This window comes from Macrotis lagotis, chromosome 1 (genome assembly GCF_037893015.1).
Source record: "Macrotis lagotis isolate mMagLag1 chromosome 1, bilby.v1.9.chrom.fasta, whole genome shotgun sequence".
Taxonomy (NCBI): Eukaryota; Metazoa; Chordata; class Mammalia; order Peramelemorphia; family Peramelidae; genus Macrotis; species Macrotis lagotis.
Genome location: NC_133658.1, coordinates 415,301,673 through 415,326,123, shown reverse-complemented (window position 1 = coordinate 415,326,123; position 24,451 = coordinate 415,301,673). Strand labels below are relative to the sequence as shown.

General features: G+C 36.0%; 1 protein-coding gene across 3 annotated transcripts; it reads left to right on the top strand.

Annotated features, from left to right (window-relative positions):
- Positions 1-1,095: 1,095 nt before the first annotated feature.
- On the top strand, positions 1,096-23,910 carry LOC141518534 (thyroxine-binding globulin-like). 3 transcript variants are annotated; one of them, XM_074230664.1, is made up of 5 exons: positions 1,096-1,159; positions 16,657-17,309; positions 19,506-19,779; positions 21,302-21,449; positions 23,575-23,910. In XM_074230664.1, exons 2-5 carry the CDS (start codon positions 16,676-16,678, stop codon positions 23,776-23,778), a joined length of 1,260 nt encoding a protein of 419 aa, XP_074086765.1. In that variant the 5' UTR covers positions 1,096-1,159; positions 16,657-16,675; the 3' UTR covers positions 23,779-23,910. The 3 variants fall into 3 exon arrangements, with proteins under 3 accessions (XP_074086765.1, XP_074086757.1, XP_074086753.1); XM_074230656.1 differs by lacking the exon at positions 1,096-1,159 and adding an exon at positions 8,414-10,525; XM_074230652.1 differs by lacking the exon at positions 1,096-1,159 and adding an exon at positions 12,932-13,151.
- Positions 23,911-24,451: the final 541 nt, after the last annotated feature.

The following is a 24,451-nucleotide window of genomic DNA, read 5'->3' as shown; positions in this document are numbered from 1 at the left end:
GTTTTGTCCATAGTTGTTTTGATATCACTGTCATGTTCTGAGTTGTGTTTTGATCTTCCCTGTCACCATACTAGCTTTCTAGCTTCCTTTTTTTGCTTTTGTTTTTTGCTCATCTTTTTTGAACCTTTTCCTTTCTTTTAAATTTGAGCTCTGCTACCAGAATGAAAGGGGCCCTGTCTCAGATTTCATTTGCCAGGGTTTGCAAGTCCTAGATACCTAATGCTGTGTTGATGTTGATGCCCTGAAGCCCACTCCAAACCCTTATGTCCTTGTGTCTGATTGCTGAGGGGTTGGGGTGGAGGGAGGGTGGGTGTAGGGGTTCTGATGGAAGCTATAGAGATCTGGCAGCTTACCTGGTGGAGAGCAGAAGTCCTAGTGTTGGTGTCTGGCATGTGTGGAGACCAGTGCGGCATTTCTGTGATTCCCCAGGGCTATACTGAAGCACACGGCAGAGGTCTGGTTCTGGGCAGCTGCCTGTTTGCTTAGGCGCCTGTAGGTTTGGCAGCTAACTGTTTGCCCAGGTCTACATTTAAGTTGTTGTGCAGGAGTACATGACAGTTCTCAGAGTTGGAGTCTGCCCATTTCCCCTGCCTGTGCTGAGGCACATGGTGGGGAGGGTATTGGCATTAGCCTGTTCCTCTGCACCTGGGTTCAGGATCTAGTATTGCTTTGTTGAGGTTGGGCTTGCTGCTGATTTACTGAAATGCTTTCTGTCCTGGACTGTGCTCACCTTTTACCCAAGTGAAGACAGACCTTTCCTGTCGATCTTCCAAGTTTCATGGGTTCAAAGATTGTTTCACCTCGTCTTTTGCTGGTTCTGCTTTCCAAGTTTTATTTGGAGACAATATTTTATGGATGTTTGGAGGCAAATAAGGAAGAGATTTGGTGATTTACTGCTTACTCCACCATCTTAGTTCCCAGAAGTACATTTTTAATAATGAATAGAAGAAGCTACAGCCAAGAGAACTATCCAAAGTTCCATCACTTATCACTTCAGTACTCTTTACTTTGGTATCTTTGAACCATCTTTTAAATTAGGAGTCTGTGTTGCTCATGTTAATATATAACCAGAATTTTTGTTTCACAATATATCTCCTGGCATAAGTGAGGAAAGAAGGCATTCTCCTGGAGACTTGAGGAGGCTGCTTGAGGAGGTGCTGTAAGTACCCATTTCCCTTTAGAAATGTTATAGTCCCAAGGTTCTATGGAATTTGGCTCCAGTCCTTTCTCTCTGGGATTTCATAGTATTTTAGACCTACCAGCCCAACAAAGTTGCCCCTGGTAAGAAACTAAATTGTTTAGTGGCCAAATAGCCTCTGCCAGTCTTGGAGATATGTCTTACTCTAGGATGGCAACTTCTGAACATTGCCCTGGTGGCACTGAGGAGCTACCTTTTGTGAAGAAAGAAAACAAAATTTCAGAAAGGAGAGAAAGAGGAAGAAGAGTACTTTGAGAGGGACCCTTGTCTCATGAGATATATAGATTTTCTTTTACATCATTGTTGGCAAAGGATGTTGCCAGAGAAAACACAGCTACTTGATTGATGATCCTTCCAAGTGTCAGGTGTCCGGTGCTCAAATGTATCCTGTAACCATACAAGGGGGGGTCAATTTGGGGGGAAGGGGAGGGTACAAGAATTGCAAATATACTTCTGGGTGCTTCCATTCCTACTCCACATAGAACCAGAGATTTTAAGAAAGAATGTCTGAGCCATAAAGAATCTTAGAGCATAGAATGTGTTTAATTATATAGATTGAGACAAATACTTACTAAATACTTAATATGTGGAAAGCAATAGTCCAAGGATAGAAAAAAAACAAGAGTCCCTGCTCTAAGAATGATAAAACAGTAAGGAATCTTAGAACACAGATTTTTAAAGACCATAGAATGTGACAGTCGGAAAGAATTTTAATTGTCAGCAGAAACTCAGAAAGAGAAATCACTAGCTTAGAAACAATGATAGGTATAGAACTAAAGCTAGGCATAGATTTTCATCAATGAAACAGTCACCTTCTTACTCAGAATAAGAAGTGGTCCAAAGTTGCAGCAAAAGGTATTCAAGTTAAGCATTATTGTTGTTATTCACTCATATTTCAGTCATGTCCAATCCTTCTTGACCCTTTTTGGGGTTAACTTGGCAAAGATGTTGAATTTGTTTGCCATTTCCTTCTCCAGCTCATTTCATAGAGAAGGAAACTGAGGTAAACTGTGACTTACCCAACTAGTTAAGAGTCTGAGACCAAATTTGAACTTAGGAAGCTAAGGCTTCCTAATTCCAGGTCCGGTCCTCTAGTCACTGCATCATGTAGGAAGGTATTTTGTTATGTAAGGACCAGTGAGACTTTGGAAAATGTTCTCAAAATAAATAGTACAGTTTTCTTCACTGGAGATTTCTGATGAATAAGAGATGAAGGTGCATTTATGAGGATTCATTCATTCAAGATTGAATGAAATATTGAATGATTATGCAATCAATGCATAGCCCCCGACTATGTGTGGAGAAGTAGGTAGGAACTATGAGACAAAATTCTTCCAGTATTGAATTTTTAGGTGGAGACCAGACAAATATCAATTGTTAAACAGTTCAGTTCAATATATGTTCAAGTGATAAAGTGAATAGAACTTTGGGGGTAAGTTCTTTTACCTGAAAGGAGAAAGATCATTATGCATTGGTCTTATCTTAGAAAATTTCATGGAAGAAGTTGAATTTGGGATTGGGGATTAAACAGTATTTATCTGGTTCATAGAGTGATGAATCCCTTGGGAAACTTTAAGTAAGGGATGAAAAACAGACATCTGATTCATAGGAAATACCTTCCTAACCTTTTACACATGCAGTGATTTTGTTTGGAATTGTGTGGCGTAAGCAAGATCAGGTGTTTGACCTCTGAGTATCCTAGTCTAACTAAAGCAGACCTGTCCAACAAGAGATAGAGTTGTGATCCCCATAACTGAGTCAACAGATAAAGAGGAAGCCAATCCAAAACACATTTACAATTTTCAATAAGAGTTGAATGATTATACCTGGTGGGGTGAGGAAAGCCAAGGAAGTCAGATATTTTTTTAAAAAAAATCATAGGATTTAGAATTTCTATTTTGAAGCAATTTTATCAAAAATGTAATGCTAAAAATAATAATAATTCATATTTATATTGTCTTAAGGTTTCTATAGTTTTTTCCTTGATCCACTGTACCACGTAGGAAAAGCATTTTTGTTATGTAAAGATCATAGAGGCTTTGGAGAATATTTTCAATACAGATTGTACAATTTCCTTCAATGGAGATTTTCAATGAGTAAGTGGTTTTGTAAATACTGTATTACTACTATTTATTACAGTTGAGGAAACTGAGCCTCAGATAAAATCATTTTCCAGTGATCATAATGACACAGCCTATGTCAGAGTTGAGATTAAACTCAAGTCTTAAGACCTATAGTTTCAAGAGAATGTCAAGAATTAAAAAGATTTCAAGATCTGCCTGTAATTAGAAGAGGAAGAATTTAATGATTTCTTGACAGCTCTCTTAGTGAGATCATCATTCATCTTCAAAGTCTGTAATTTAAAAACATTGGGTACAAGCTATAACCTCTTGCCCTGAGGACAATGTAACATGTAGTAGAAATGGAAAGAAGCTTAGAGGTCTTCTTGTCCAATTCCCCACATCTCTTTTCCAGATTAAAAAGAACTGATGTCCAAGGATACAATTTAGTTAGTGGCAGAACTGGAAATAGAATAACTTTCGTCACACTAGGATGAGGAAGAGGAGGAGGAGGGGGACCAAAAAATAGACTCACTGTATATTAGAGTTAGAAGATAATTTAGAGATACTCTAGTCCAGGGATTCTTAATCATTTTTTTGTGTAATGGTTCCCTTAAACAGACTGGGTAAATCTCTGGACACCTTCTCAGAATAAAGTGCATAAAAACAAAAACAAAAAAAACTAGGATTACAAAAGAAAGCAATTCTATTAAAATGTAGTTAGATGAAAAAGAAATATTACAATATTTCTATAAAAACATTATTCCCCCTCCCCCCAAAAAAGTTAACCAGTCCCAATAATCCATGTCATTTTTATATGAGGTAACTCAGGCCCAGAAGAGAGAAGTTGTTAACATGAAGTCATATAATAAGTCATTGTCACATTGGATTCTTAATATACCATGCTTTAAAAATGACACTTTATTGATATATTTTGTTTTGGCATAAACATTCTTCTCAACAAAAGCTATAATAAATATCCTTAATGAAATGTATTTCACAAAAGAATAATGTATTGATTGCATAGAGAAAAGAGATGTATCTTTCAACTTTGATACCAACACATGATGATAATACTATTGTATTTGAATGAGCTTTGTTGCCTCTCCATTTTTACTGTACTTAAATTGCTGTAATTACTGTGTCATGTTTTCCTTTGACTCTTTTTTCTCTACTCTGCATGTTTAGCCAAGCTTATCCACCTTTCTCTGAATTCTTAATATTTATCATTCCCCATGCACCAACATACACCATAGTTTGTTGCGTCATCTCACACTGATGGGCTCATGTTTTTATTCCATATCCTTGCTATCATAAATCATCCATCTATGAATATTTTCAGTTGTCTGGTTTTGTTGCAGTTAACCTCCTTAGGACATAGTCCCAGTAATGCAATGCAGTTTTTCTTGCATAATTCCAAATTGTTTTCAAACAGTTGAACCAATTCACAGTACCATTTGCAGTGGATTAGCACCTCTTTCTTCTCACAATCTCTCAAAAATATTTTTTTTTGCCAGCTTTAACTATCTTTGCCAACATGATGGATAGGAAGCATTGCTTCTAAATTGTTTTAATGCACTTCTCAGATTTTAGGTGATTTTTTAACTATTTTCAAGTGATTATTGATAGTTTATTTCTTCTTTTGAAAATTTTTTGCTCATATCCCTTGATTATTTGTTTACTGTGCTTACTTATGTAAATGTTAGCTATTATTATTATTATTATCATTATTGGAGAATGTTCTTGATCTCATGGATGTATCATTTCTCTACAAATTTCAGTTGCTTGCCTTTTATTAGAATTATTTCACACAAAGATTTTTTCCCCCTAATACTCATCCTTTCTTCTACCTCTTATGAGAAAGCAAGGTAGCATGGCACTGGTCCTGTCAATAAGATGTGACTTCAAATCTGGTCTTTGACATTTAATAGCAGTATGACCTTGATTATGTCACTTAACTTCTATTAATCTCAGTTTCCTCAATTATAAAATGGAAATAGTAATAGCACCCACTTTGCAAAATTGACATGCGAATGAAATTAAATATTTTTAAAGTATTTGCCACAGTCCCTGGCATGTAGGCATGTAGTAAATGTGATTTAAATGCCTAATCCCATCCCTCTTCATCATTTTCTCATTCTAGTTGCATTGACTATTTGTACAAAAAATTTTGAGTTTGATAAGACTGAAATTGCAATGCAATGTTTTTGTTTTAAGTTTGTTTATTTTTAGAAAACTCTTATACTTCTGAATTTTTATTCTACTTATAATATGAAAGAAATAACATCTTATTCTTCTTTTTGACACTTATGCTACTTATTTGAAGTTTTTTGAAGTATAAGACATGATGATAAAAATGAAATATGCGCACACACACACACACACACACACACACACACATATATATATTTAGTTTTCGCAAGGTAATGGGGTTAAGTGGCTTGCCCAAGGCCACACAGCTAGGTAATTATTAAGTGTCTAAGCCTGGATTTGAACTCAGGTACTCCTGACTCCAGGGCTGGTGCTCTATCCACTGTGCCACCTAGCCACCCTGAAAAATATATTTTTGTTAGAAAAATGCTTTCCATTTTTCTCAGTTTCTATCAATCCATTTCCTAGTCATTTGTACTCATGGGATTACCAAATACTGAAATGCTATATGTATTTTTTTCTCTTTCTCTTTTACTTCTTTTGATCTTTTTTCATCCAGTTCCAGAATTTTTTTTAAATTATTGCTTTGTAAAATAGTTTGAAGTGCCATACTCCACTTCCTCTTACTTTTAATTTCTTCAAATGAATTTTGTTTTTGTCTACTTCTTTAGTTTCCTTTCAACAATTTGACTGGTATAGCACTAAATTTGTAGCAAGATTTGGATTTTATCATCATTTTTTTTACTCTTTTAGGGCAGTTCATACATGAACACAAAATATTTCTCTAATTATTTGGATCTTTTATGTCTTTTATTTCTGCAAAATATTGAGTAGTTGTAGTTAAATTTGGGTATCTTGGTAAATTAATTCTCAGATATGTGATATATTTTGTTGTTATTTAATTGGGATTTTTCTTCCTATTTCTTTCTTCTGAGTCTTCTTAGAAATATATTAAAATTTATGCTTTGTGTAGTCAAATAAACGTTCACTATCATGGCATACTTAATAGTCTTCTCTGATTGAATTCTTTGAATAGCTATTCCAAACTTTCCAAACCCTTCCTCTCTACCCTCTCAATTCTTACTTCACTGAGAAGTTCTCCTCTACTCCACAGTTCAAAATCCCACTGTCTCACACCATCCCCTTCAAACTCTATCCTCCTAGGCTCCATCTCTGAAGAGCTGACTTATTTTGCCAAAACCTCTTTGTACTTTTGCTTCCATGTGCTTTTGTTTTCTTCAGAATTTCCCCCTTAATCATTGCCCTCCCACCCCACCCTCCTCTTGTCCTCAATTTTTCCTAACTTATTGATTCTTTTTCACAACCCACAAATGTGACCAATTGTGACCATTAATGAAAAACAAAAATTTCACCTTATTATGCCCTCAAGTATCATCATGTTGCTTTTCTGCTATCAAAGCCAAACTACTAGAAATAACCATCTTTGTTATTTCCATTTCTTCACCCCTAAGACTACCAGATCCCAGTGGCTATTATTCAATAACCTACTCCCCACATCCAAGGATACCATTTCTTTTTTCCCATTGAATTCAGTATCTGGCCTACAGTATCCCTCTCCACCTCAACTCCAATTGTCAGAGTAAAGAACATTAGATAGACAGATAGATAGATAGATAGATAGATAGATAGATAGATAGATAGATAGATAGATGACAAATAGAATTCTCAAATTCACTGAGATTCTAGTTCCTTAATTTGCTCAACTCCTATGACTATGAATGGTATTACTCACAAGTGCTCTGGTAATAAAGAACTCTGAGGTTTCTTCATCCAATGCCAACTTATCATTATTCAATCTTTTCCTTTGTTCATTCTTCCCAAATCTATCCTTTGTTCTCACAGTGATCTATAGTTGCTTTGACTCTCAATATTTACCAAGCCACTCATCCCCTTAGTGAGTCTATAGAATTCTACTTTCTCTTCTATTCCTAATTCCCTTTATACATTGTTCTACCACTGCACACACTTAGTCAAACACCAATGCTGAATTACCTTCTGCTTTCCTACTCATAAACAACTGAACAGAGCTGGAGGAAGTCTCAAGCCATGATGAGTATATCCATTAAAGTTTTCATTCTCAAAGAATACCATGGCATCAGGAATGTGATGCTATGAAAAGCAAGTGAACTGGATTTGAGTGAAGGGGCGCTGTGCTAAGTCACCAGCCTTACTTTCTTCTCTGAAGTCATCTGGGTCCAGTGGCCACTTGTGAATCAATATACCTGGAGATGGCCCTGGATGCAAGGTACCTGTGCCAAAGTCATACAGCTAGTTATTGCCAACTCTCTGAGGCCAGATTTCAAGTCAGATCCTCCTGACTTCAGCGCAGGTACACTATCCACTGTACCTAGCTTTCCCATTACAGTATAGAAAATGATAACTTTTGCATTTATGTTATCTAATCTCATTTGAACTTTCACTATAAAAAAGAAATCCTTTTTCTCCCCTATGTGATTTTTCTATCCCACTCTCCAGAATTATTGATCCAAATTTATTGTCTTCTCAAGCGTAATAGACAGCCTAATATCTCTTCTCTCCCCCTTTCCTTTGATGCCTCCCAGACACTGGTAATATGTGCATCAATCTCATCATCTATATACATATACCTGGAAAGTATGCTGCCAAGGTAAGTGAACTTATCCACAGCATTCATAATTTTTCCATATACTGTAATCAATGATTCCATGCATGGATGGTCCAGTGTTGAGTGGTAAAGAACCGCTGTTTTCTGAGTATTTACTGTCAGGCCAAAAATTAGAAAAAAAGCAGAGAATTGATCCAAACTTGTTGTATCTCAGTCTCAGAAGCTGCACAATCATCTGTGTCGCACAACATTTTAGTCTTGGCTTGCAGTATTACCAAGTTAAATAATTTACCATTAGTGAGTAGCTGACCTTGATGTTATTTTCAGCTTTATGGAAGGCATCCAAAATCCTCAGTGAAAACATCATGCTAAAAAGCATGGGAACAAATATTCACTTCTGTTTCACTCCACTGGTGACTGGGAAAGTTCAAGTACATTGCTAATTATCCAGAACCCAGGCAAGGCTAGTTCCATGTCATGGAATTAGGAGACAAAACTGATAAGCTTCCATGAACAACCTAATTTTGCTATGATCTTCCAAATGCTCATGACTGATAGTATCAAAAGCTTTGGTCAGTTTGACATATACTACATATAGTCCTCCGTTCTGCTTCTCATATTTATCCTGGTTTTGCTGGCAGTGAATGCCATATTGACCATTCCTTGACCCTTTCTGAAGTTACACTGGCTCTCAAGTGGATGACAATCTTTCAAGTAAAGGATCAGCCTATTAAGGGGAACTCTAGTAAGAATCTTGCCAACAACAAGTAAGAGAGAACTCTTCTCTGCCATGATTGTTATGGGACAGACTACTTCTCTTTCCTTCAGACAGATGAACAATGAAGGCATTTTTGAACACCTGAGGGAATAAATTCCTTTTGCCAGTTTTTTTATGAGCAGTGGACTCTCCTGTCTTATAAATCTCAGCTAAAATAGATTCAGCACCAATTGCTTTGTCACATGAGACCTAATGGCATTCAAAATCTCTTCTTCATTTGTAAATTCATCTAGAGAGGGATTGACTTCAGCCTGAGGTAAATGAACAATGCCTTCAACTTTGGTTGATGATGGTCTACTGAGAACATTTATAGAAGTACTCAGTACAGCATCATGTCCTTATTAATCAGTGTGACTCTGAAGGAGCTGCGTAGTTGAGATACACCATAAATCTTTATTTCATAAATAACCTTCAGGGCATCATGAAAGTTCTTTGGCTTGTTACTATCAGCATAAAACTGAACTTCATCTGCCTTTTTTTTACTGAGACAAGAATCCTGCATCTCTCTGATCTTCACTTGCAATTTACTTTTGATAAAATTAAATGCTGCCTTCTTAGAGGAGTACAAACTATCCTACTGGTAAACCCTGTAGAATTCTTTTTTGATTTAGTAACTCTGAATTTCATCCCATTTCATCAAATCAGTCCTGTTGTTTGCAGTTTTCTGGCCCATATAAGTAAATGTGGTACTGTACATCAAATCTCTGAAAACTGCCTACTCCTTCTTTTCTGCTCCACTGTTGCCAACCATGTGTTGGTTCAGTTTTTCCCCAAAGTTAGCAATAAACTGTGCATGCTAAGAGAAGTATTTTAATCTGTTGATGTGGTCTTCAGGTAGTTGTTTTCCTTTGGGGCTATCGCCTTTTGTTGAATGAGAATGTTTAGCTTAGAGAAGATAAGTCCTTAATTGGTCCAGCACTCTGCATCACACATCTTCATCACTCTCTTCTCCTTGCAGTGACAGTCTATTAAGGCCAATCTTTGTTACAAGGGTGTATCTATGAATTTTTATTGCATTTAGATGAACAGAAAGCAGTGTTGGTGATGAGATGGTCATAAGTCACATAAGTATTCAGTAGTTAGAGGCCATTGTTATTGCTGTTTCTGACTCCATTCCTTTCAAGGACTCCTTGCCATCTGAGAGTATTAATGTCACCCAGCTTGTCTTCTTGGCACATTAATGATGAGAGTTTTCAGATCTTCATAAAATTTTTCTTTGACATCATCAAGGTTCATCATGAAGCATACACCTTGATTGAGAAACCATTCAGTAAACTGACCTTCACTTGCCAGTGTTGTTTCAATCCGGGCTTCTATTTGGATGAGATACTTACTAAATTCTCTAGCAACAAAAGCTGGTCATCTTTCAGGTATATTCTATCTACTGATGATGATAAGTGTAACCATCTTTGCAAAAGTTTTTTGTACATTTTTTGTGTTTCAACTTCAGGGTAGGTCCCTACCTTCCATGGTAAGCAGCCCAGAGTTAGGTTAAGTGAAGCAGACAATTTTTACAGCATGTTTTCTAGCTTTCCTCACACCAGGAGATAAACAGTGCAGTCCTTTAAAAAGTTTGCTCAGACATCCAGGGAGCTGCCAAATCCCACTGTTGCTTCACTCCAGTGTGAAGATGACTCTATGCCTGGGCTACCTGTGAGCAGGATTGTAACTACAGCTCCCAGTGTATCTGCACCTGCTGCTTCATCAGTTACCCATCACCAAAGGACTTTAAGGTAGGTAAAAATGGTAAAATTGGTATGGGAGAAGTTTTTTGACTTGAACATAAATTGAATTTAAATGAGGCAGAGATGTTTTGGCCCTACTTTCTCTTCCAGAATCATCAGAGCCCAGTGGCAAAACAAAAGTCAAGATCACAGGCAATGACTTGGGATGCAGTAGGTGACCATGGTGTCTTCAATGTCTAACCAAGCTCTAAATACCACAGGGTGCCTGCTTCAGTCTTTGGAACAAATTGTTCAAATCTACCTAGTCCAGAGGAGAAGTCTTCACATGCTTGGGATAGACATCTTCCTAACTCACTAATATGTTTGAGGCCCATTGGTTGTCCTCATTTTGGTTTAGCCTATCTGCTAAAGTGGTTCTACTAGAGTATGACCTCTAAATGTGCTTCTTACAACCACAAGTGAATAACAAAGGTGAATGGGCGGTCCTAAAAAGATCTCAGTTGAAACTGGGCAGAGCAGCAGATGAAAAGCAGGGTGAGACAAAAAGTTGAATTTCTGTACTTTATAAAGGAAAGCATTGGAAGGAATTTAATACTCTACTCTCCAGTCCTCTGACTAGAGAAAAGAGAGTGCAAAGCTATAATTACAATTCATTGAAAAGATGTGCTTTATTTGAGAGGGAGGGAGTGGTGAGTAGGAAGTATAAGCTACAATTATGTTTTTAAGTTTTATATTATTCATACAAGTAGTCTTGTGACAATGAGGCCCCACAGATACAATCATCTTTCCACTCATTCAGGACTGCTGATGAATTTGCTCTATAACAGCAAAAAAACTACTTTATATGATGTATTAAAAACAAAATCATATTTTAGTCAGTGCTAAATTTTGACATGGGAATGATCTGCCATAAGTCCACACAGGTTCATGACAAAGATGTAGTCTTTTAATAAAATCTATTTCCTACAATTGAGTATGAAGTATTAAATATTAAGTTAAACAATTTTGAGTGGAAGTTTAAAAAAAGATATATTTCTCTATATCATTGATTTTAGTAATAAGTTGGTTGCACAAAAATATACAAATTTTAAAAAATTTAAGTACTTCAAATGATTATAGATAATTGTTTGAAATATTCAATAACTAAATTTGAATATTTTACATTTTATTTTATCTCTAATTTTAAGCGAAACAATCTCTTCACAATAAATAAAACATAACCAGTTTGAAGAGAAAATCCATTGGAACAGCAGAAATCAATACAAAGATAAGAGAAACAGTTTAAGTAAAAACTATGTACATACCTAAAGTATAAAAAAAGTCCCTGAAAATATGATTCACTATATTTATAATTAAGATTCACAAGGTCCATAATTGACAGAAAGAAAACAGCATTATTTTTGCTTTCTATGAACACTTTAACTCTAACATGAAATTTAAGATGTCTTGAAAATGTCTATGTAAAATATGTTAATGAGACAAGATTTTTTCCATAGAAAAATAGTTACTTTTAATAACAAACTTTTTCAAATGTCAGATCTGTGACATGAAAAGGATAATTTTCATCTGATAAGGTTTATACATAAATGTTAATTTATTGTATGTTTGAATAGTTTCTGTTAAAAATGTAATTGTTTCATTTTCTTTTAATAAAACACAAACTAAGACAACAATTTGTGTGTATGTACTTAAATTGGAAAAGAATACAATAATTTTTTGTGGAAAAAAAAGTAAGCAAGAAATATCAAAATTTCATGTTGGATATGATTGAATCAGGGTGAAAGACCAGTTCTTCCAAGGAGCCAGAGGAAGTGAAGCTATTCTTTGATGGCTTTTCTTAGCTTAGTAGATAACAAGGAAGATCACATAACAAGGCTTATTTAGTCTAGCACTAGATACAGTCTGATGAATCCATGAATTCTTTGCTTCCTTCTTTTTCAATCTCTGGAGTTTGATGAATGTGACCTACACTATAGGCATCATTTCTCAGCATACCATGTCTTATGACATCAAAGGACTCTCCACCCATAGGAACTGATAACACCTTCCCTTGCAAGGTTTCAGGAAAATACGAAGGCTACATATTCCCAGATGGTGTCAGATACCTCAAGTGTCATCCTTTCTTCTCTATTTCCTAAACCAATGGTGAAGTCTTTCATGCCTAAGCTAATGTTTTGGTTATGATATTCAGACCTGGAAATTTTAATTAGGCATCATGGAAAATACAGTCAAATGAAGAAAGCAATGAATTGAAAATAAATCAAACTAAATTCTAGGCCTCATTCATCTACTATCTAGTTCTATGACTTTGTACAAATTTCTAGGTCCATTTTCTCATCTGTAAAATGTGTAACATAATGGATCAACTCTTAAGGTCCTTTACCACTATTGCCTTCTGTATTCTAAGATTTCTTATAACTCTAACATTCTATATAGCTCTGTGACCCTAAGGCTTTTAATGGTACCAAAATTCGAATAATCTATATATTGATGTTCCTGAACTAATATCTTCCTCAGATACCCCATTTCATTCTGAGGGTAAATCTGGGCTCTCTGGTGCCAAAAGAAGCATGAGCTCTGGCAGGTGCAATGAAATTGGAACAGCTTCTAGGAGAGGACCAACAGCAGAATGTGTGCCAATGGAGACACTAATCACTAGAGGGTTGGTCACTAGGTAAGGAATATTTGGGGTCATAGCAACTAAATGAAGACCGTCTAGGAAGGCAAAGAGGAATTTTTTGAGGGAAGAAGAAATTTTGATATTTTATTTCAATGAAAAAATCCAGTAAAAATTCTTTGTAGAGTATATAGTATATAGAGTATAAATGTTTTAACTTATTTTATTTTAATTTATGAAATAAAACAGGCATTTCCATAATATATTATAATAAAACGATGATTACACATGAAACTGAAAATCTATTATGCATAACTTGTTTTTCCCTTCAAATATACCACAAAATTAACATGTTAATTTCTATTTTTCTTTTTTTTTCTTCCCTCTTCTCTCTTCACTCTAGAGATGGCTACCATTAGACACAAATAGGTGTGTATATTTATATATAAATATATACACATATTTATATACACATATCTACACATCTGTGTATGTATATATGTGTGTATATGTTTGTGTATGTATAGATGTGTTTATATAGATGTGCATATAGAAGTAAAATTATTCTATACATCTATTTGTTATTTCTTTCTCTGGAAAGCAGATAGTACCTTTCTTAATATGTTCTTAATAATTAATTTGGGTATTTATAATACTCAAAATAACTAATTTTCTCAGTCATTCTTAAAACAATAGTGTTATTACTATATATAATTTTCTCTTGATTCCCCTCATTTCACTCTTCATTATTTTCTACCTTTCTAAGTTTTTCTAAACATTTATTACAGCACAGTAGCAGCATTCCATCACAAACACACACAATAACCTATTCAGTCACCCACCAACCAATAGGTATCTCTGCAATCTCCACTTCTTTTCCACTATAAACATTTTAGGATATATTAGTTCCTTTTTTTCCAAACTATTTTTGGATATTGGTATTGCTGGGTCAAAGGGTATAAATACCCTTTGGACTTAATTCCAAACTGCTCTCCAAAATGATTGAAACAGTGCACAATTCCACTAACAATGAATTGGTGTCTCAATATTTCCACATTCCCTCCAACATTTGTAACTTTTCTCTTTTTACTCAATCTGGTAGGTGTAAAATGATATCTCAAGGTTGTTTTAATTTTGATTTCTGTCAATGGAAGGAAGACTCAACAAATCTTGATTATTGACGAATGAGTCAGTGCATACTTTATTAAATACTTTAAATAATAATAAATTATTTAATTTTATTTTAACTTAAGTAAATTATCTGTGCAGATGGTGTTAAATTATAAAGGAATACAGTAATTTTTTCTGAAAAAATTCAGGGTAAAGAGTTACTATATCATATTTGGAAACCACTGAGTTAGAATGAGATACCAGTTATTCTAGGAAGCCAGAAGAGGTAAGGGAAGAACAATTCTTTAGTGTCTCCTTTTGCCTCAGTATCTAACAAGGAATATGTATCGTAGCAAGGTTTGTGGTACTAAATGCAGCTTGCTGAATCCATGAAGATTTGAAATAGGCTTGACCTTCAAAGTCTCCACCCTGATTTCTTTCTTCTATAGACTTTCTTTCCCTTTCAGAATCTTCTGCCCTTTTTCCCTTTAGATGACCAGAATTTTCTCCTTGTGCCACCCTTCCTGGAAGAATATTAGCAATATATTAGCAATTTTCAGGCTCAGATTCTGGAACTGGCTATGCCATAAACTGGTTTGTTAACTTTAGCAAATCACTTTCTGTCTGTGAGGTTTAGTTTCTTCCTCAAGGAAATATGGGAGTCTAACTAGGTAAATTGTAATTTTTCTTATTGCTCAGACTGATTGATTCTTCTTCTCTATCAATGAAGACCAAGACAACATCACTATGTTGGAAACAAATTTAAGTGTGTCCAATGTGGCCAATCAGGCTAATATGACCTCAGACTGCTACCACAGGTTGGGCACAAATAATCCATGTGAACACCTGGGGTGGTTACTCTAAATTTATGCTTCTCATGTTTCCTTTAAGCTGTTTCAATTCATCCTTGTTCATAGAACATAACACTGTCTCTGATGAAGGGAAGTCATGCAAAGGGTTCTCCTATGCTGCACAATAAATTCCAAAAAGAGACCTTCAAGGTGCCCCTGTATTGCTTTTTCTGATTACCCCCCCCCTTCATAAAATAGTTTTTTTGGCAAGCATACTTTTGGCATCATTGTTGCACTCTCTATAGTAACATCTGAATGCTTGGCAGTTTAGCTCAAGAAAGGACCTCAGTTTCTGTTATCTTCTCCTGCCAGGTGATGTTCAGAATCTTTCTACAACAATTTAATAGAGCAATTCAGTTTCCTGACATGATACTGATAGATTGCCCAGGTTTCACATGCATACAGCAATAAGGTCAACACAAAGACTTTGTAGACCTTCAGTTTGATAGTCAGTCTAATATCTCTCCCACATTTCTCCCGCCCCCATTTTCTTTTGGAATCTCCCAAATATTGAGCTAGCTCTGGCAATGTATGTGCCAACCTCCTTACCAATGTGTACCTCCTTGGAAAGTATACCACCAAGATAAGTTAACTTATCCACAGTACTCAAAACTTCTCCATTTGCTGTAACCGATGGTTTCACATATGGATGTTGTGGTGTTAGCTGATGGAGCACCTGTGTTTTCTTGGTGTTAACTGTTAGGCCAAACTGAGCACAAGCAGCAGAGAATGGATCCAAACTTTGTTACATCTCAACTTCAGAGGCTGCACTGATTGCACAATCATCTGCAAACAGAAGATCATGAACCAACACTTTAGTCTTTGCTTATAATCTTTTCAAGATGAAGAATTTATGAGCAATGCAGTAGCTGATTTTGATGTGGTGTTCATCCTCAGTGAAGGAGTTTTAAAATGTGGCTGAAAACATCAAGCTAAAAAACATGGGAGCAAGGACACAGCCTTGTTTTACTCCACTGGTGACAGGGAAATCACAAGGGCATCAGCCATTATCCAGAGCCCAGGCAAGCATGCCTCCATAAAATTGATATCCAATACTGATGAACTTATAGCTCTAAAATGCTATTAAAGGCTCTGAAACAATGACCCTGTCATTCACACCAGTAACAGGTATGTGAGCTTAGGAGGCCAATACTTAGCCCAGGGGAATGAATTAACAATAGTGGAATTTCTGCAGCTAATCACTAGGCAAATTTCTTTCTCTATTTTTTTTTAAAGGGGAAGAGGGAGGGCCATGTAACAAATCAGCTTCTGTAACAGATTGCCTTCCCCACTGGAATGTGAAACAGCACCACCTCTACTATTTGTTGTCTGAATTCTTATATTTCACTACTGACTATGAATCTATTAGGAGAAAGAGATAATACCAGATAATGCAGTTTTGTCCTTCCATTATATAGTCAACTCCTTATAGAGTAAGAACTATATTTTTCCTCCCTTCTGTTTCTCCAGAACAGGACACAAGACTTTGAACATAACCATCATTTAATAATGATTTATTGGACTGTGTAGTATTGAATTTTGAATTGATGTTTTACTTCTGACCACCAGATAATCTCTTTCCTGTTCTTCTTCCCTTACAGAGATATTTTTCCTACCAAAATGTCATCTTCCTTCTACCTAGTTTTCATAGCTATTGGGCTTCATGTTACGGGTCATTGTTTTCCTGGTACTCAGAATGAAGGTAAAGGTAATGAAGTCAACCATTCCCCTGCAAGGAATTCAACCCTCTATAAGATGTCCACCAGTAATGCTGACTTTGCATTCAACTTATATAGGAAACTGACCTCAGAGAACACTGGGAAGAATGTTTTCTTCTCCCCAGTGAGTGTGTCCTCAGCCTTGGCTATGATGTCCCTTGGGGCCAGATCAGACACACAGACTCAGATTCTAGAGTGTCTGGGATTCAACCTCACAGAGATGCAAGAGGAGGAAATTCACCAAGGTTTCCATCACCTTCTCCACACCCTAAATCTCCCTAACAAAGAACTTGAATTGAAAACAGGAAATGCCCTCTTCATCCAAAAGCAGGTAAAAATTCTCACCAAGTTCACAACTGATGTCCAGAAGCTATATGAGTCAGAGGCCTTTTCTACTGATTTCTCGAATGTTTCAGCAGCTGAACAGAAGATCAATAATTATGTGAAGAAGAAGACCAAAGGGAAAATTGTAGACTTGATAAAAGATCTTGAACCCAATACTTTCATGATCCTAGTGAACTTTATTTTCTTTAAAGGTAAGGACTTTTACATAGATAATTGTGGGCTTCAAGTTTAGGTTCCTGGTACTTTTTTTCATAAGACATCATAGTATAGTGGAAAGGACTTACTGATCTTGACCCCAGAGAGAAAATAAAACTTTTAACTTTAACACACGCTAGCTAGGTACACCAACACTGAAGTCAGAAAGATTAATCTTCCTAAGTTCAAATCCTGTCTTGTTCACTTATTATCGATATGACATTGGGCAAGTCACTTTATCCTATTTCCCCCTGGTTTCCTCATTTGTCAAATTAACTGGAGAAGGAAATGGCAAACTACTGCAAACAGCCAACAAAAAACAAATAGAATTGTGAAAAGTTGTGACTAAAAACAACAAAACAAAAACATACTGTGTAAAATTATGAAATCAGAACTTCTCTGGGTTTTAATTTCTTTATCTATAAAATGAAGAAGTTGAACTAGGTTGCCTATAATGCCTAAATCTATGGTCCAATGATCTGTAAAATATAGATGATAATTATTGAACTTCATCAGAGCTATGAAGAAAGCACTTTGCAAAATGTAAAGTGCTATAACCATATCAACCACTTTAATGTTATGGGGGTAGTAGCTGTAAGAACAATATGGTATAATAGAGTGCTATTAGACAAAATCTTAGAATTGGCTAAAGTTCTGTTCAAGCACCACCTCTGATATATACCTACTGTGTGATTCTGAACAATAATTTTTCCCCCACAGGGGAGGTTGAAGATAAGAACTTCCTCTTTGGATTCCTTATAATAATCTGCCCTATACACAGATATAAAATATAATATAACATATATGTATATATTGTCTACATAATTACTTGCATGTTATCTTCCCTCAATTCAAACTCCTTGAGAGAAAGATAAGTTTTCTTTTTAGTATTTGTAGCCCAATCTCCTAGAACAGTGCTTGGCAATGAATAAATGCTTCCTGATTGCCTGGATATATATAAATTTGGGAGTCATCTTTAAAGAAGAGATAAGTAAATCAATGATTGATGACAAATTTAATGAGACCACACAGACAGTGAAGTCAGCCCAGAACAAAGCCTTGGAGCAACAATGCCTTAGTTATAGAGCATAGAGATTAAGAAATAGCAGTTAGACACGGAGGAAGAGAATCAAGGTATCATGATAATTCAAAGAATACAAAATATATAGCAGGAAGGAGTCAACACTTTCAAACAATACAGAAAGATCAAGAAGGGTCAAATTTGAAGGGGAAAAAATTCTCCCATTTGGCTGTTGAGGATTATTGCTAACTTTGTAGATAGTGGTTTAATTTGAGAGATTGGATCTGAAATCAGATTGCAAAAGGTAAGAAAGGAAGTGGTGGCAACATATGAGGACAGATTTTTTTTTCAGTTTGGCTGCTATGAATGAGAAGTAGAGATATAGAATGATTGGAAAGAGGGATGGGGAAAAAGGTATTGAACTCAGGAGAAAAAATGATGAACTTTTGTTCTTCAGTCATTTTTTAATCATGTCCAATTTTTCATGACCCCACTTGGGGTTTTCTTGGTAAAAATACTGGAGTGCTTTGCTGTTTCCTTCCCCAGTTCATTTTACAAATGAAGAAACTGAGGCAAACAGTTAAGTGACTTGCCTGGGGTCACATAGCTAATATGTGACTGAGGCTAGATTTGAACTCAGGAAGATGAGTTTTCCATACTCCAGATCCAGCACTCTATTCACTGCACCACCTAGTTGCCCAAACTAGTATTTTGACTGAGTGATAACTATAACTGTGTGAACCTCAAAGAAGAGATTGTTAAATAATATTGGCAAAGGAAAGCACTGGAAGAAGAAGGGTTTCAACTTACCCTCCAGGACCAATATATCAAGAGCTATGAGATGACTATTAAATTCCATTTTTTTTAAACATCCAAGTGTTTAATGAAACTGACTTCTGTTTTTTTTTTTTACTAGCTGTGACTCTCTTTATTTTTCTGAGCTTCAGTTTTCTCATCTATAAAACTGGGAAAATAATACATGTCCCACCTCCCATATAGAGTTCTTGTAAAAAAATTACTTTGAAAAATTTTAGAATTCCTTATAGAAATGTGTAATGATGATATGATTAGCTAAGGTCTCTTGTCAACTCTAATCTTCCTTAATTGGGTTGTTGAGCTATAAATTTCCTTCTCCAGGAAATGTAATGATCTCTTTTCTTCATCCCTTAAGCCAAATGGGAGAAACCTTTTGATCCTCTTGAAACCAAGCAAAATGGCAACTTTTACATGAGCCAGTCAGATGTGATAAAGGTTTCCTTCATGCACAAAACTGAAGAACACTTTTACTTCGTGGATAGGATACTGAACTGCACTGTACTTCAGATGGACTACAGTAAAAATGCACTGGCCATTTTTGTTCTTCCTGATGAAGGACAGATGAAGTCATTGGAGGACACTCTAATGTCAACAACTCTGAGGAGATGGAACCACTTGCTCCAGAAAGGGTAACCTCTTTAAGATGGAGCAGTTCTCATTAGGACATAAGTAGCAGTATTGGAAGGAACAATCTGGCATGTGATACTGAAGTACCTGAGGGCTCATGCTTTCTACTCTGGTTAGCCCAGTCTAGAACCTCACTTCTTGATTAGCCATATAAATCAGCCCTAGTTTTCACACCTGAGTCAGATTCAGAAAACCTTGGGTTCTGATTTTGCCTTTGGCATATTTTAGTCAGAGTTGTGTGACTCTGAGAAAGTCATAGAGTCTCTCTAAGATACAGCTTCCTCATTTATAAAATGAGAGGAAATTGGACTTGATATCATCTAGCATTACTTTGAATGCTAAATATATGGTCCTTTTGTCCAGGAGTGGGAGGGCATAGTAATTTACTACTTATAATCCTAAAGGAAGTATTATTCTCTGCTCTGGCTAGATTTAGAATCCAAGACCTTGAGCTCAAACCTAGCTGTACCACTTCAATTTTATCTATTCTGTTGTTTTGTTTTTACATTGTAACTCCTATTATAGTTATCCTCATCCACTTATTAGACTCATTTCTTTGAAGTCAAGGGGTATGCAATTCCTTTCATTCTTAAATCCCCAGTGCCTAGCATAGGATCTTGACCCAAGTGACACTCTTACTCAATGTTTGAAGTGTTGCATGAATTTCATGTTGAAAGATATGATACTACAATAAACATTTGCTCTGTGCTAGGGAGAAAATCCAAGAGAGAATAAAATGCAACATAGACTATAAGCTCATTGAAAACAAGAATTGTATCACTTTTGTTTTTGTAGCCCCAAAATTTAGCACAGTGTTTGGCACATAGTGTATAATAAACAAATTTTTAAATAATTTTTTTACAAAGAGCTACTAGTCAAATAAGAGTATATAACATATGAAAGAATGAAAATACAAAATAATGTATAAGGTATTAATAAAGGACTTTGTGATGTCTGAGTCAAGAGAAAGCATTTCCTACTGAGGGGAATATGGAAGACTTTTAATGGAGGAAGTAACACTTGAACCAGACCTTCAAGGATAGATAGAAATTCAACAGAAAAAAATGAAGAGAGAGAGAGAGAGAGAGAGAGAGAGAGAGAGAGAGAGAGAGAGAGTCAAGTAAAACAAATTGGCCATGTCCAAAACTCTTTGTCATTCTGCATATTTAGACTATCATAAAAGTTAGATAACAAAGTAATCCCTCATTTGGCACCCCTCCTTTCTTATGGAATGGTGGAGAGTAAAGAGACCACTAATCATTCAAGGCACATTTTCCTTCTCCTATACCCCAAGCTTATCATGTCACATGGTTTCACATCTGAATCAGAAGAGGATCTTTTGCATGTAGTTTGCACTATTTCTCTGAAGGAGGTGATTTACTTAGCGGCTATGCACCACACCAGTCATTCCCAATACTATGTCTCACTTCTGCCAGTGAGACTCCCAACATCAAGAGTTTGGATGAGGATAGCAGATCCTGTGAGATTTGAGGACTGATCTCTTTTTCCCCCTCTCTTTAATAGGTTAGTGAATTTGTATGTACCAAAATTTTTCATTTCTGCCTCATACAACCTGAACACCATCCTACCAGGAATGGGAATCCAAGATGCTTTTACTAACCAGGCAGATTTTTCTGGTATCTCAGAGCATTATAAACTGATGATTTCAAATGTAAGTTGACTAATTTTGCATTAGATTCTTTTAATAGGAATAATATATTATTTTTCACCTGAGTTTAAAAAATCAGTTCTATTAACATAACATGAAGGAGATGTATAGACAACAGTTCCTGTGAAAAAAACCATGGAGCTTTCACTGGATTATAGGCAGAAACATGCTGGAACCAACTTTAACCAATCCAAAAGATTCAAAGTGAAATTTTTGGTGGGAGGATTTACACATAGAAAACTAACCAACATTACAAATTCCATCATGTTTTATTTTTTGGTGATTTCTAGACTTAAAAAAGGTATGGAGAAGATATTTAAATTGTTAATGTTATTAATATTGTTGGTGTTAACTGAAAAAATAATGCAGATAAAACTTCAATGTTGCACATTTGGGTTATGGATTTGGGGGGGGTTTGTTGAGTTGTTTTTTGGTTTGGGTTTTTTTGGGGGGGGTTGGTTTGGTTTGGTTTGGTTTGGTTTTTGGAGTGAGTTGTTAAAGATTTACCATCAGGACAGCTAGGTGGCATGGTGGAATCTTAGACAATCATTTATATGAGTCTTGGTTTCATGGAATCAGAGAACTTGAGAGTTGGAAAGAACCTCAGTGCTTATCTAGACCAACTATGTCCAGTCCACAGACTGAAGGCCACATACAACCCTCAAAGCTCATTCATGTAGACATTATTATATTTTATTATTATATTCATGGTAATATGTGCTACATTGTATAAATATTAAACTCCATATGTGACACTTGACAAGTTTTTGCTGAGCAATGCAGCCCAGAAGAGTTAAAAGGTTGCATACACCTGATAGAACAAACCATTTACATAAAAAGAATCCTTGAGACAACATAACCACCAAGTGATATTTTCCTTTGTATCTTCACAATGCTATTCTTGAGTATCTCCCAGCCTCCCCCCAAGCTTCCTTCCCCTGAAACATTCCTTAATGTCCATAGTATCCTATCCCTCTATCCTCTGAACCCTTTGAAATTGCTTTTTCTCCAATCTAGAGTACATGTCAGACAATGCTGAGATTTAGTCTCTCCTTTATTACAAACTCTAGAGTGGTCACTTATCTCCATATTTCCCATCATTTCCATGTCAGCAATCAGTTTCTCCCTGTTACTGAGAATCAAGTGCAAAATAGGATTTTCCCCTGTGGGATTCTCTACAAGAAGGAAAGGGGCACCCAGGCAAGGTGCTTTAGACTGAAAGTTCCAGTCAAGGTCTGGGAAATTTAAATCTCTCACCACTACAGTATCAAGTCCCTGCACCTAACTTCTCAAACTCCTCAAACATTTCCTCTGACCAGATGAACTATAACATGCTACAATGAGAAAATCTCTTCCCTTTCTCCATTTACTCCAAAATTCTTCTTGGTTTCCTCATCTACAAAATGAAAGGGACTGGAATAGTTGTCTCCTAAGTTGTTATCTTATTCTAAACTCCATACTCTATAAAAATCTATCCATTCTTAGCCATATTCTTTGTTCTATATTCATGATTTTCTTAGAATCCAGACCTTAGAGTTCATCTGGTCCCATCACCTCATTTACAGATGGGATAATTAAAACCCAGAAAGGGTAAGTTGCTCACCACAAGTCACACAGGTGAGCAGAACTGAGATGTGAACTGAAGCAGAATTGTGTAGATAGGGGACAGAATAGCAAACTTGCAGGCAAGAAGAGCTGAGTTCAAATGTGGTCTCAGACATTTACCAGTTACTAGTTAGTGTGACCCTGGGCAAGTCACTTAATCTTTCTGGTCTGTTTATTCTGCTGCAAAATGAAGAAGTTGAACTCACTGGCCTCTAATGGCCCCTTTTAGTTCTTATTCTATAATCTTATGAACCCAGACACTCTAGTGCAAATTCCAGTGCTCTCTTTATATCCTTAACTTATTCTGATTTTTAGCATATTTTGTTTAGCTTATTATATGTTAGCTATTATTATAATAGTAGCTAAATATTTAGTTTATTATAGGACTGAGAAACCTATCCATTAGCTATTGCTACCTGTGGAAGGGGGGAGGACAAAAAGGGAAGGGAAGGAGGAGGAAAGCAGGTGAAGGCAGAAGGTTGTCATAATTACTGATATCATAATATTTGCTTTTCCTTGACAGGTGGTTCACAAATCGGTGTTAGAAGTTGGAGAAAAAGGCACTGAGGCTGCAGCTGTCACAGAAATAAGGATGGAATTTCGGTCAGCTTCAGTAAACCCTGGTACTTTGATTGTCCTCAATAGGCCCTTCCTGGTGATGATTTTGGATAAAGCTACCCGAAGCATTCTCTTTCTAGGAAAAGTGATGGAACCAATGGAAAAGTAGTTGCATAATTTCTACTGATGAACTGGTTTTCACTATTGAAGTGGAAAATAAATGTGTTATGACCTAAAGCTATTGGTTTGTGTAGTGTAGGGGAGTCTAGATAAAAAGTATCATCTCACACAGAAATAGTATTAACAAACTTTATTACTATTCTCAAGGGAAGGATAAATATAACTCTTAATAGGGATGATCTGAGTGTGTGGCCTCCAGGCATGCAGTGGGTATCACATGGTGGCGAGTATCCCTGCTCCAGTTGAATGCCTGAGACAAAATGAGTTTGATTTTATATATCATTTGAAAAAAACATCATATTATCAGTTGCAAAGAACTCTGTTATCTATAGAACCAGTCAAATGAAAGTATTTTCTAAATTGCCTGACAAGAAGGGAGGAATACAGAGCAGGGAAATGTAAAAGTAAAAAAGGGAGCTAGAAAAGTTAACTCAAATAATACCACTCCAGCAAGAGATGAAAATAGGGGGCTGAGGATTTACCAGTAAAAACCATTTTTCAAAAGCTCACAATCAGTGCCCCTCTTCTAGCAATCCCATTATGGAAATTAAAGTTCTGTCGGCTGAGGTCTGGATAAGGCAAATAGTAAAGGAAATAGCAAACTGTATTGAATGCATTGTTGCAAATAGTTCTTCATGATCATAATTATTTCTGTCTATCTT